General features: G+C 34.3%; 3 protein-coding genes across 8 annotated transcripts; 2 read left to right on the forward strand and 1 right to left on the reverse strand.

Moving 5' to 3' along the window:
• The first annotated feature begins 277 nt into the window (after window positions 1-277).
• Rala (Ras-like protein A) lies at window positions 278-5,611 on the forward strand. 4 transcript variants are annotated; one of them, XM_043414763.1, is made up of 6 exons: window positions 278-397; window positions 1,631-1,758; window positions 1,859-2,067; window positions 2,197-2,371; window positions 2,776-2,892; window positions 3,326-5,611. In XM_043414763.1, the coding sequence occupies exons 2-5, from the start codon at window positions 1,654-1,656 to the stop codon at window positions 2,890-2,892; spliced, it is 606 nt and encodes a 201-aa protein (XP_043270698.1). In that variant the 5' UTR covers window positions 278-397; window positions 1,631-1,653; the 3' UTR covers window positions 3,326-5,611. The 4 variants fall into 4 exon arrangements, 3 of the variants coding, with proteins under 3 accessions (XP_043270698.1, XP_043270699.1, XP_043270697.1); XR_006260378.1 differs by lacking the exons at window positions 278-397; window positions 2,776-2,892 and adding an exon at window positions 602-808 and having other exon boundaries at window positions 3,326-3,520; window positions 3,602-5,611; XM_043414762.1 differs by lacking the exon at window positions 278-397 and adding an exon at window positions 608-808.
• Window positions 5,521-10,892, reverse strand: Wdr24 (WD repeat domain 24). 3 transcript variants are annotated; one of them, XM_043414751.1, is made up of 13 exons: window positions 10,749-10,892; window positions 10,336-10,542; window positions 9,731-9,847; window positions 9,424-9,646; window positions 8,987-9,200; window positions 8,649-8,897; window positions 8,353-8,513; window positions 8,041-8,224; window positions 7,757-7,910; window positions 7,558-7,681; window positions 6,895-7,372; window positions 6,620-6,781; window positions 5,521-6,238 (listed from the first exon to the last, which is right to left on the reverse strand). In XM_043414751.1, the coding sequence occupies exons 1-13, from the start codon at window positions 10,855-10,857 to the stop codon at window positions 6,110-6,112; spliced, it is 2,511 nt and encodes an 836-aa protein (XP_043270686.1). In that variant the 5' UTR covers window positions 10,858-10,892; the 3' UTR covers window positions 5,521-6,109. The 3 variants fall into 3 exon arrangements, with proteins under 3 accessions (XP_043270686.1, XP_043270685.1, XP_043270687.1); XM_043414750.1 differs by having other exon boundaries at window positions 6,895-7,387; window positions 10,749-10,875; XM_043414752.1 differs by lacking the exon at window positions 10,749-10,892 and having other exon boundaries at window positions 6,895-7,387; window positions 10,216-10,376.
• Window positions 10,692-12,999, forward strand: Ripalpha (RPA-interacting protein alpha). The gene is made up of 4 exons (XM_043414758.1): window positions 10,692-10,833; window positions 10,954-11,207; window positions 11,374-11,617; window positions 11,841-12,999. Exons 2-4 carry the CDS (start codon window positions 11,100-11,102, stop codon window positions 12,176-12,178), a joined length of 690 nt encoding a protein of 229 aa, XP_043270693.1. The 5' UTR covers window positions 10,692-10,833; window positions 10,954-11,099; the 3' UTR covers window positions 12,179-12,999.
• Window positions 13,000-13,210: the final 211 nt, after the last annotated feature.

The following is a 13,210-nucleotide window of genomic DNA, read 5'->3' on the forward strand; positions in this document are numbered from 1 at the left end:
TATGATAACCTATCCTATTTTCGAAAGATTATTTGAAATTTGTTGGTTCCAAAAGAAAAAGATCGTACTTACCGACGAAATTTGAAGGAGAAAATATTTATCATTTTGCATTATCTTTATAATCCGCGAGTGTTATAAAATATCCCAATAAATTTCCGTAATAACGTGAAAATAATTGTCTCTAAGTGAATTATGAGAAAGTTTGACGGAAAAGGTTTTTGAGGTTGTGTTATGTTTTTGACGGCGCCTTAAGGTTATGGCAAAAAATACCGACCGAATAGGCGCGAGTTGCGTACTCGTACGTGCCGCAGTAGTGCGAGACGCTCCGGTGACGGCTGTACAGGTGAAGCGAAATACGTCGGAAAAGTATTGGTTTTATAAACCATTTTTTATCCAGGTACTTGAACTCGTGATTAGACGGGATAAACGATTAGCACCTTTTGTTGAACGATTTTCTTTTGTTCTATCCGACGTTGCATGAATTGTGTAGTCCACTGAATATAAAGGGGGAGGGAGAAACAACAAAAAAAAACAAGAGGACGATCGGGTGTTTGGGAGGACTCATGAAAACTCGTGCGACAGCGCGGCACCGCCTTTTCATTATTCATACTTCGTATACGCCCTGACTTTTCAAATAATTTTAATTTATTTCTTCCTTTGGATAATGTCAAACAACATTTAAGAACAATAAGTAATCGTGAAATTTTTTTAACATCAATCGTTCTCCAATTTTTTTCTCAATAACTCCTTTTTTTTGTTAATAATTTAGTGAATAACAAAAATTGTCAATCTTCGTGTTGAAATAACAGTGAGTATTTTTTTTGACGATGAAATTCAGTGCCCAAATGTTTTACCAAAAAAAAGTTGAGAAAAGAAAACTACGCGAAATATTGGATTCATACACCTGTCAGTTTGATTTTCTTATGTCTTGATTTTGTTTATGCAGTGACGTTCGTTATTTTGAATACCTAATCTTTGATAACATTGAGGCTGCAATTAGAATTTATGGAAACTCTGTACACTTTCAATATGATAACATTGACAATGAAACAATCTTGAAACCTCTGTGACTAAAAGGTGTTGGCTGACTCACTACAATGGCAATTAACACTTGCTGTTAAGAATGCACCATTATAAACATCAGGATTAAACCTCCCCCCCCCTTTCATATTCCACTTGTTTCACTTTGCTTGACCCTCTAGTGAGATCTTTCACATTGATTATACTTCTACATCCTGTGACCATATATGCTAACAATGAAAGGGGTTCCAAGATTCCTATGAATATACTAGAAAATGTATTCTTGAGAAACAGAATGAATTTTTTGAATTAAATACTTTTAATAATTGCAGCGTATAAAAAAGAATATTGAAAATAAAATTATAAGAAAGATTCTTATTTGTTATTTATCTAAACGAGTTGTAATTGATTATTATCAATTGTAAATTTCTTATAAAATAAATCAACTATAGAGCAAGCGTGAAGAAATTCTAATCACTTGAACTTTCAGGAGTTGATATATTTGTTGGATAAAGTTATTTTTGAGTCTTATATTCAATACATGAATAGTTTAAATCTAGTGTAACGTTGAGATTGACAAATATTGATGAGTATGTGATTCTTTGTACAGGGTAACTGAAAAACAAGTCCAAAATGTCAAAAAAACCTGGAGCAACCCAAGCCCTCCATAAAGTTATTATGGTAGGTAGCGGAGGAGTAGGAAAATCTGCGCTCACATTACAATTTATGTACGACGAGGTAATTGGAAAGATTGTCAACATTTTCTACTAGTAACATTGCTTTTTATATTTTTTGTTGCTTTTACATTGATTGATTTGGTTAACCTTCTCTTTGGCAGTTTGTTGAAGATTATGAACCAACAAAAGCGGACTCGTACAGGAGAAAAGTTGTTTTGGACGGAGAAGAAGTACAAATAGATATTTTAGATACAGCAGGTCAGGAGGACTATGCAGCGATTAGGGACAATTATTTTCGTAGCGGAGAGGGTTTCCTGTGTGTATTTTCAATAACGGAAGACGACAGTTTTCAAGCGACGCAAGAATTCAGGTGAGAAAAGGTCGATTCTATTTTGCCCTGTTTTTCAACATTTATTTAGTCTCTCTTTTTTCATATCTCCTGATAATAGAAAAACGTATTTAGACATATTTTTCGTTTGTTTCTCTGATACATTTACAGAGAACAAATTCTAAGAGTAAAGAACGACGAAAACATTCCCTTTTTATTAGTGGGCAATAAGAGTGATCTTCAGGAGAAGAGAAAAGTTAGTCTCGCTGAAGCACAAGCAAGGTCACAACAATGGGGTGTACCTTATGTTGAAACAAGTGCTAAAACCAAGGAAAATGTCGACAAGGTACGAAAAAAACTCTGAAGATCACCCGATCAAAAAATAATTTCATAATTCATCTTTTTTTTATATCGATCTCTCTCATTTTCTTGCTTTTTGCTGAATGTCAGGGACGAGCTTTAATGGAACTTATAGTGGGAAATACCTGTTTCTGGTACAAATATAGTTTTTCATGTTCATTGTATCGTGTGTGATTGCGCATTCGTACGTACAATCTTATCGTAATACGCGTTAATCACACATTTATTTGTATTCTTCTCTCGTCTCATTGAATGTGCTTTGAAAATGAACACGTATTTTGTTTTTTAGCACAAAACTGAATGTAGCGTCCGTTCTTTAGATTTTTTATTAATTTTTGTTGTTTTTGTACGCTTACGAGTCTTGAGACAGCATCGATTGCACATTTTCAGGTATTTTTCGACCTGATGCGTGAAATAAGGTCACGCAAGATCGAGGACAAATCGGCGAGTAACGGTCGCGGCAAAGACCGCGCCAAGAGGAAGAAAAAGAAGTGCATTATTCTATAGGTTCGCTCTTTCGTTTCGTGGCTATACAATTTTATTTCTTCATCATTTTTTTTTCCTCCAATTTGGCCTTATTCCGCATTTTATTTTGCCTCACATCATTCAGCTTAATGCTGATTTTCAGAGTTATTTTTCTCAATCGCTTTTTGCACTTGTTGTCCATGATCGAGGCATGTCCGCTCCGTTGTCCAAAATTTGATTACAAATAGAGAATTTGAGGATTGATTATGTACGTTTAGTGTCGTTATTATCCGCATGAATGTTTGCCAAATTTATCCTCAAGCAGCAGTATTAATTAATAAAAAGTTACGATTTGATTGAAAATTACAGATCATTTTCGGTCGATAACACAACTTTAATGAAAATGACGATAAAACAGTCTGATACGGTGAACAGAATGATAGATTTTTGGTTCAAATAATGTTGTGATTTACAGGTATTTTTCGACTTAATGCGTGCAATAGCAGCGCGCAAGGCACAGGAAAATCAGAGCGATGGAGCCGAGCGCAAGATTAAAACGAGCTGTTGCGTCCTTCTCTAACGAACATAATAAGAAGGAGAGAAGGAAGGACCGAGAGACAGGCTATAGCTTTTATATAAACGAGAACAGACAAAAGAAATGATAAAAAGCGTATGTTAAAGAAAATATCGATATAATATGATAAATGTATAATCTGTATTTGTAACAAACAGGTTTTCTAACACTTTACAGTGAATTGACACATTTTTCCGTACCAATTACCTTCAGAGATAAAATTCGAGGGACCGTCTACTTAATAATATATATTAAAAAAATCATTCAAAATACACGATTGCGCGAGCTTTTTTTACTCTGCTAACTCGAAGCTCGTTTCCAGAAAAAAAAGTGATTGGTTTCTCTGTTGCTCGGAGCGCTGGTGAAAACGTTATTTTTTTTTATTCTATATCGCTTGTTATCAGCTTGTTATCCAACGAGTTGGCCTCCGTTAATTCGGTGCTACATTAAAACATTTTAATTGATGTCGATTATCTATAGTTCCTATAATTGTGCGCCCACCGTTTTCGGTTTTGCACGGGGAATATGAAGAAAATTATAAAAGCAAAGAAATGGTGAAAGAAAGAATTCGCACAATAATTGTGACGGGACGACGGTTTCGAAAAGCCTGAATAAAATTTTTCCTTACTCACGCATCAAATTTAGTTCTCACGACACCACATTCACGCTTCAGAATTCATTTTTATTTAAGTCGCTTTATCGTTCGAAATATTCTTTATTTTTTACTCGTGACGAAAAATGTAATTTAATTTCTATATTTATCGGAAAAGAGGTGATAATAAAATGTATTTAAGAAAAAAAGATGAAAATATTGAAAAGGATTTTTGTGCCTTCACCATTTTTCAGCTCACAATCGATCAAGATTTTTCTTTTCCATTATAAAGTTGTCTCTGCACTGTAAAGATAAGAAAATCAAAGAAAAGACTCGGCAAACAATATCCTCGTTGACATTTCAGCCCGACAATTTATGAACGACTCGGTTCTTTTTCAACAGCTTCGTTCGAAATTTGACGCTATTATTTTTAATCGCCATGATAATAAAATTTATCATGCTTTTTTTTTGTAGCTAACGTACGCAGAAGAGCAAAAGTTTTTCACAATCGTTAATACGCTGTTCTTCGATAAGACTTAGCACCTCCGTGAGGTCGCATAAAAAGAAAAGCTAAATTATATATTAAATTCAAGCATGAATATCGATGTTTTAAGAAATAATAAGAATAATAAAAGAGGAGGGAGAGAACGTTTCGAATAACGAAAGTTCAGTTAATGTCGTCTCTTCGACCACTCATCGGGCAATTCTTTTTTTCATTTTCTCGTTTTATATTTTTGTACCGTTGCAGCTGATCGTGCCTTGTTCCATACGTCACGTATCGCCGAGATGAATTATATTTTTAGTTAGATGTAATCATCCTTCTCAAAAAAGTCTAATCAATCATTTTCTCGAAAAATTACGACCAATTTGTCAAATTAATTGGTTGTATGATACAAAAAATGAAGAAAAAGTGACGTTCGTCAAGAAGAAATTTCACGAGTTTTCATTGCGTGGAAAGTAATTTCCAACGAGTTCACAAGCAAACTATGTCCATTTTTCAGTCTAGAATAAATTCACGCCATCGATGAATAGTTTTCTACCTGTACATTGACATTTCATTCTTGACACCTTGTATGAAAATAAAGCAATGAAAAAAATACAATTTTACAAAATGATGGAAATAAGGGAATACGAAAATAATTTATTACAGTCTGTAAACAATGACATCGTGATTCTAAAGTTAAGTAGCAACGAGATTGAAGCTGCAGCTGACATTCATTTTTATCTGATCTATATTTCGTTACATAAAATTAATTTAATCTCGGATTTACGCATAAGTCAATTTCACTTGAGTTTCGTTTAGTGTACAACTTTGGAATCGTATATCTTAATTTCATACTGAAATAAAACACAAACTGTCATGAAAAATTTCGACGCTAACGGTAATTACAATTTAAAAGATAAAAATAATTCTAATGGCATTTATTTGAGTGATGAGTTGTTCGAAAGATCGTTTATAACCGAAAATCGGATATAAGGAAAAAGTATATTTTTTAGGAGCTCGTTGAAAAATTGTAAAAGAAATATTTATTTATCAATATCGCCTGATTATTAATCAACCTTCGGGCAGTGAATAAATGAATTTTCGAAGTAAACATATGATTTCTTTTTTTTTTGTCATTGAATCTCATCGTGCGTAAACGACAAAGATACGGGAAAGCATTGGAACGAACAAGAGAGTTTCAATGCCTAAAAAAAGCGAGAAAATGAAAAATTAACCAATTTTCATTTTGTCGCGAATACATCCAATCACAAATGTACATGTATACAAATGAGCTCGCGTCTCAATAGCACCATTTTCATTCAACAACAGGATATTACGAAAAGGAAGAAGTACTTAAGTATAAATAAGTGTTGAATCCCAATAACGATAATAACAAATCACACAACGTAAACAATAATTGAACATACAATTGGCAAATAAATAACGCGAATTTATCATTGTCTTTGATTATCAATTATTTGAAATGTTCAGATTTGATGATGTATCGTATTTTGTTCGTCTTTCATAATTGCAAATTCTTTTTCTATGTATATCTTAATCAACGCACACCTACAATGTAATTATGTTAGTTTTCCCTCCCCTATCGAGGTTACGTGTATTCGCACATGTGGCCACATCCTGTTGGACATTGACGATTTGCACTGAACCATTCGCGCATGTGGATTACATGGCCACCGTGCATGCAGCCTTGACACCAAGCATAAACTCCTCGGACAACCTAGAAATTGTCAATAGGCGATCAAACAAGTCTCAAAATAATTTGATCGAAGTATATGTGATACTCGCGTCATTTTGTTTAAGAAAACCCCGTTAGATAAAAAGCCGTTTTTTGATAAATTTATGCACTTTTTTCACAATTTTGATTGCATTGAAACAAATTATTATCCAATTGAATAACTAGGATGTTTTTTACCATTTTCTTAAATGACGAAATAAATTTGTCGAAAAATATAAATTTTGTTAATATTTATGAAAAGAATGACGTTACTGTTCAAGGAGATTCGTTACTCAATCCCAAGAAGTGAAATTATCAGATTTTTATAGAGTTGAAGGGGGAAAACGTTAAGAAATTTATAAACGATTGTTGTATTTTTGATACCTGATGACATATCGAACAGAGAGCATGTTTCGAACTATGGCACCGATCGCAGTACCATGCCGAGCGTTGGAGAGGTTTCGAACAAGCTGTGCAGGACAAATGGATTGTCGTTGATTGTTGATTCATTTGTGATATCGAGGGAATCCAAGCTAATTGTATAATCTGAGAAAAGAAAGAAAATAATACGAAATTTAACAACAGGCAAATTAAGCACAAGCAATTGAAACATAAAAAATGGTTCTAGCGGTTCCGATTCGAACTTGAGTATTTCGTACCTGCGTAATAACTTCGTAAAGTTTGTACCGTCCCAGCAAATCGATATATTCGAGAAGCCAATGTTCCTGAACTTCTTTTTCGATTTTGAGATTATTTCTTTTTTCTCCGAGTGCGATGAGGATAGTTACCGTAGTTTGAATGTCTCCCATTTCGGCGTGATGTCTCAAAGCTTCTTCGATCAAATGCGTAGGATCCCAAAAAAGTGGTTTAGGCACAGAAGTTACTACTAATTGACAAGGCTGATCCTCGACCGTCACCGAACCGGCATCGTCATTTATTTCGGGTGAGTGATTTGGAAACTGCTCGGGTGGCGGCGATCTGTCTTGAATCTCGTGACGAAGCGGAAATGCTTCTTTCGGCAACGTCCAATCGTTGTCGTTATCCATCATGTTGTGGACGTATCCCGTTGTATATTCCATCATCGGCTCAAGGTCACTATCGCCGAAAACAAAATCACCTTTCGGCTGCCTTTTGTGACTGTTCAGCAGCCGCCTGCAATTTGTTACGAATTTTATTCCTTTTGGACGCCGTTTTTTAAAATCATACTTATGAAAAAAATTAATCAAAACACTATTTTTGCTTTGATATCAGTTTTGCATTTCTGAATCCACGATTTCTGCTAAACAAATTGAGTTCAATTCTTTCAGAATTCTTTCAATTACCCAGGTAAAATGGGCCCAACGGAATTCTGGTTCTCCGGGGTTTCATCGGTTTCAGTCTCATCGTCGCCGCCGCTAACTCCGCCTGGCCCCTCACCCTGAAGGGATTTCACATCGTTTTCATGCCCTGAAAATGATAAAATAACAAATGACGAAACTAATCCGTTGGACTTTGACGAAAGTGAATGTTCTTGAACTGAACCTGTGTTCGTTGGGTCCACCTTCGATCCCAGTGTCATTTGGTTCATACTCATGACGATTGGAGGCTCTTCTTTCGTGACCACAGGTGGCGTTTTCAAAATGTTACCAAGCGGATTTATATATAGCGTTTTTATAATTTTCCACACTGTACTTATCTACGTGAATTGAAAATAATCAAAATTAAATAACCCGATATGATAAAAAAAAAAACAATAGAAAAAATATTTAAATAAAAAAATATTATGTCGAGTAAATGATTTTCATCTTTTTTGTAAAATTACTCACAGTATTTCGTCCACAGGAACTCGCTACAGCTGCATTGTGATCGCAAATATCATCCAGTTTCCCACTCAATAAGTATTCTTCGGCACAGATTTTAAACCATTTTGGTTCTCGCGGTGCGGTCGGCGTAAATCTGTGCATTATGCTCGATGCCATGCAAAATGTGTCGTTACTAGCCGGAGTTTTCCTACATTGAAAACAATTAAGTTGAAATAAGAAATTTGAACTTCTGATAGGAATCATTTCATTTCGAGTGGAATAAAAAAACTGCCAACCAATAGACTGAGAGAATTTATAATAATTGTCGAGTTATACCTCATGATATTGGACAATTGCTTGACCGCGGTAGGAGCGTTGACGTTGACTTTGCAGGCAAATGCGATGTCTCCGTTCGGATTAAAAGCAATCGCCTGTGGATTTGCTTTGGTCGCGGGTCTCGTTGCGTCTTTGAATACGTGATGGTAAAGTGTGCAATCCTGGACAGATAAAAGATGAACAACTGAATGAAAAACAAAACAAAGGAATATCATGGACGAAAACTTCGCGAGGAGTTCGAAACATGCAAACGGTGCCACTGGAGAAATAAATTAAAGAATTTGAGCAATAGTTACTCTGCTCGTTGACAAAAAAGATTGGGGATCACCGCGCCATGCAACTCCTGTAGGGACATCTTTGTGTTCGTTGAAACTGGCAAAAGGTATGTAAGGTCTTCGTATGTCCCAAACATTTATGCTGCAATCGACGACGAGGGCGCAACTCGCAATATGATATTTTCTCTGCGGCCTCCATTTTATTCTGCCGACTGAGGCGATTGTATTTATCGTATATTCGCACGTAGGTTTCACAGACAAATCCCAAATCTACGTGATGAGAAAAAATGACAGTGTTTTTCATGAAAATTATGGAAATATTCAAATTTCTTATATTGAGAGAAATCTGTTTTTTTTACCTTTATCGTTTTATCACGAGATGCTGTCGCCAACCACGACATTTCCGGATGCCAATCACACGCGAATATCGGACCACTGTGCGCTGTGAAATGTTGAAAATAACGATCTGGTCGCCGTAAATCCCACTGTTGGACGTGACCATTCTCAGAAACGGCAGCAAAAGTGTATGGCTGATGAGGCGAAAATTGCACGTCTCGAACGGACTCTGTATTACTAAAAACAAAAAACAATCCGTATAATACAACAACCAGTCGAAATCTAACCAAGGCTATCATCAAATCTTTGTTCCCAATAGCTTAATAATTTAAAACATTTAATATCATGATTTGAATAACATCCGAATAACTCGGCATTCTACTGGCTAGTTTGCTTGAAATTTTTTTTGAACATCCAAAAGACAACATTCAATCCAATAAAAACAATTTTTTTCAAGTACCTGTAAAATGTTTTTGTTGCTTCTTTGATCCTCAAATCAAAACATTTCATATTGCCATCCTGTGAGCCTGAGATGAGCCACATGGGCTCAGTCATATGAAAACTAACTTTATTAACAGTTCTTTTGTGGTCAACAAAAACATGTTCTTGCTTGGATCTGGAGGGTCTGTTAAGATTCCATAAAACAACAGCGCCGTTAGTTGCCGCAGTTGCCAGTACATGATCTAAAAATATCGATATTCAATACACACAAAAAAAAACATTTTAATTATCATTGATGTTATTATAAAGATGAGATCGTAACTCACCGTCATTGAGATTCCAAGCGACATCATTGCAGGAAAAATTGAGGTTCAAATTTTTGCCAACTCTAAGATTACACACCTCCTCAAATTTGTCTTCCAGCAATGTGAATATCTTGAAAACTGCAAATTTTTTTGGAAATTTTAATGGCATAATCCATCGTCTGTTTATTTTGCATAGAAAGAATTTTGTTCTGATCGTTCATTGAAATCTTTGTCAGAAAAATAACGAATCGTTAATTTTTTAGACCGAAAGACAGAAGTTTTAAACATTTTTTGAATCTGTAGTACCTTTGACCTGATTGAGCCGATAAAAAAGCAATGTTCCTACTTTTCAACGTGATCTGATAAGAAAAAATACCTTAATTGATCAAGTGTTACAGAAACGTAAGATTCGTTAGTGTGCCCAGTTTCAAAGACCCACCATTGTGTAGTAAAATAATCAAAATAGCAAACATTTTAAAATGCGAATAAGAGTAAAAAAATATTACCCATTTTATAAAATATCCGCCAGTTCCGCAAATATTTGATTTCGAAGTTTTTTCACAGAGTCAAAAAAAAGTGAACGTCACCATAAGAACTGTAATTCAAAATTTTCGAATGATGCTCACCATTTCGGCCGGCAATAACGACTTGAGTGTTGTCCTTGTTGAGAGCTAGAGCATTAGCTGGCCCTTCTTGAGTGATGAATACGGTTTTCGACGACATAATATTCCTTTGTGTATCAAAATATTGATGTTTGTTTTTTTTCTCTTCGAGGTGTCGTTTGTTTAACAACAGATTCTCATTGTCGTTGAGGTTATGTATAACGATAAGGACTGAAAATAGAGTGTTTATAGTTTTTCATAATTTTTAACTCTTCCATTGAGAAGCTCAATAATTGTTAACTTTATATTAAATTTCACTTCGCATTAAATTCTTTAGGAATTAGCGTTAGTTTCATAATTTCATGAAATTCGGATCCGAGAGACTTTTGATGACGCTACGACGCTAACGACGCTCGTCAGTACGAAATTATATATACTGATCAGCTGCATCGTTATGCGGTATAGGAGGGTCGATGATGAACGATGGGCTTTTTGAATTAACCGCCACTTTGTCATACTCCGGTAAATTTTTTCATTTGGTTTCATTTTTATAGTAAAAGATATACAAGATACTGTAGAATAATATGAAATTTAATCACGCACGTTTGTAAGTGTAAAAGGCTGTATTGTTTTGCTGTTAAGTCGGTGAATGTCAAAAGGGTCAAAGCTTATTTGTGTAAGCTGGTTATAAGTACACGAACAAATACAATCGAGTGACCGGTGACGAGCGAAAAGTTTCAAAATATAAGCTCAAAATAAAATTTGTTGAAATTTCTTCAACTCAAATTATGGCTAATATCGAAAAAAGTCCTTCGTTAAACACGAAATTACGAACAAAAGATGCTGCTAATAAAATTAAACACGGATCTCCGAAACTTCAAGAAGTTCTTCGAAAGGTTAGTTTTGTGTTGCCTGATTTTTACTTTTTAGTTAACTCGTATTAAAATTGAATGTGCATTGATCACAATGTGATCTAATTTTATTGAGATTAAATGTATCTTCATCAAAATTTAATTGACGTTATTGTAAATTATTTCAATTAATAATTTTTTCTCTTCGTAGAGATGTCGACAAAGAATGAAAGAGAAACGTGGTCAATTGTTTGATAGACGGAGACCAGGATTATTAATGGACACAGATGAAAATGAAGTACACAATGCGCTGACAGAAATTGTTCGAAATGAATTGAGTCAATTGGCAACAATGGACATAAAGGAGAAAAATGCATTGTTCCTACCTGAATATGACGAGTCATTGACAGAAGAGGAAGCGTTGGAGCTTGAGAAGGAAATTTTGGCTGAAGAAGGTTGGATAACACTTTTTTTGAATATTTTTTTCCAAGCCTCCACCTAGTCTAAGCTACATTTTTTTAAACCCTGAATAAAATTAGATTTGGTTAATACCAAATTCATTAAAAATTACTATGACCATTACGAAATATTACAATTCAAATCAAATGTCATGGAAACTGTTTATCAGAATGCTTTGTAAACAAAAATTGTATTCACAAAAATTTTCCATTACTTCAGAACAATGGATACTTTTGGAGTACGAAAAGCTTCAAGAGAATGAAGCAGAAATGTTGGCACTATTTGCAGAAGATTGTCTGAGAGAAATAGTGATTTGTCCTTTATGCGAGAAAGGCTGTATAAACGAGAGCGAAAACGAGTTAACTTGTTCATCCTGTAATTTGCGTTTGCCTCTGAAAGTGAGAGTCGAAGATTTTGGAAAAATCCTACGAGACCGAACAAATTATCATTCGTCCCTTTGTTGCGGTCACCCATCGTTTATGTTGCTTCCTGAAAACAATACACTTTATTTGTATCTTATGTGCGAAACGTGTCTCACCTTCGTCTTAATTATTTAAAACAAATTTAATTTAATAAGTGACGATAATTCTACTCTATTTATACGCCTCGTAGAGGTCTCTGTGATTTTTTTGTACTACAATTGTCTTTAATAGAAATTTATGGAGATTTGATCAATTTTGTATCATTTGCGACTATTAGAAATGGTAATTTTTCTTACGACGAGTCACATTAACAGTATTCAAAACGTTCATATAGAAATGAATAATAATGAGAATCATTGAAAGATGCTGGCATTGTGGAATCTCCAAATAAACAAATGAATAAATAAAGAAAGTTGTTTTTAAGTGCTTACAATCATAAATGAACTGAAAATTATGACTTTTTTTTTCAATTTTCTTTATTTTTCTGCAAACATTTATTATTTTCTATTACCATTTGCTTACAGTGACCTGCACAATAATAGTGACACTTGAACAGAAAAATATATTCGAGTCACATACACATGTATTTTTGATATAAATAATGAATATCTTATCCAACGTGGCTACAGTGGATGAGGGATTTGTGATTTCCTTGTCAAAATATATATGTATTTACATATATATATTTTTTATTATTTTATCTTCTGAGCTAATGTTTTTTTATATTCAGTACGAAACGATGATTTTTGCAACTATTTTCATATATCGTATCTCACTTTAATTCATTGTTTCGTGTGCGTCCTTAGGCGATCGTTTACTTCTCTTATTTATTTGTTTTTGTTCCTTTTTTTCACATTTTTCTTCCAATTTCTTCTTTAATATAATACTAATACTGTACGAGATTGTAATACTCGAAAAGAAATATTTTTTAAAATAATGACACGATTCGATCAGAACGAGCATTGAAATATAATTGGCGTATAGTCGTTTTTGAAAATTCGTTCCTTACCTCGCCCACATCCCCTCAGTCATTATGGTTTTTTATTTTTAGCGTAGCACAATTATTGACTGTATGGCAAATCGATAAACTCTAGTCACGCGTCTCAACTTTCCGTTTTGTTTTATACATTTTGAACAGGAATAAGATTCTAACGAGTTTCGTTCTTT

The sequence above is a fragment of the Venturia canescens genome, chromosome 3, assembly GCF_019457755.1.
Source record: "Venturia canescens isolate UGA chromosome 3, ASM1945775v1, whole genome shotgun sequence".
In the NCBI taxonomy this organism is placed as follows: Eukaryota; Metazoa; Arthropoda; class Insecta; order Hymenoptera; family Ichneumonidae; genus Venturia; species Venturia canescens.

Coding starts and splice junctions, on each gene's coding strand:
- Wdr24 (XM_043414750.1), bottom strand. CDS start 10,857: ATGAAACCAAATGAAAAAATTTACCGGAGTATGACAAAGTGGCGGTTA. Junction 10,543..10,748: donor CATAACGATGCAGCTGATCA/GTATATATAATT, acceptor CTCTATTTTCAG/TCCTTATCGTTATACATAAC. Junction 9,201..9,423: donor GCAACAAAAACATTTTACAG/GTACTTGAAAAA, acceptor TTTTGTTTTTAG/TAATACAGAGTCCGTTCGAG.
- Ripalpha (XM_043414758.1), top strand. CDS start 11,100: ATGGCTAATATCGAAAAAAGTCCTTCGTTAAACACGAAATTACGAACA. Junction 11,208..11,373: donor TTCAAGAAGTTCTTCGAAAG/GTTAGTTTTGTG, acceptor TTCTCTTCGTAG/AGATGTCGACAAAGAATGAA. Junction 11,618..11,840: donor GGAAATTTTGGCTGAAGAAG/GTTGGATAACAC, acceptor CCATTACTTCAG/AACAATGGATACTTTTGGAG.
- Rala (XM_043414763.1), top strand. CDS start 1,654: ATGTCAAAAAAACCTGGAGCAACCCAAGCCCTCCATAAAGTTATTATG. Junction 1,759..1,858: donor TACAATTTATGTACGACGAG/GTAATTGGAAAG, acceptor TCTCTTTGGCAG/TTTGTTGAAGATTATGAACC. Junction 2,372..2,775: donor CCAAGGAAAATGTCGACAAG/GTACGAAAAAAA, acceptor GCACATTTTCAG/GTATTTTTCGACCTGATGCG.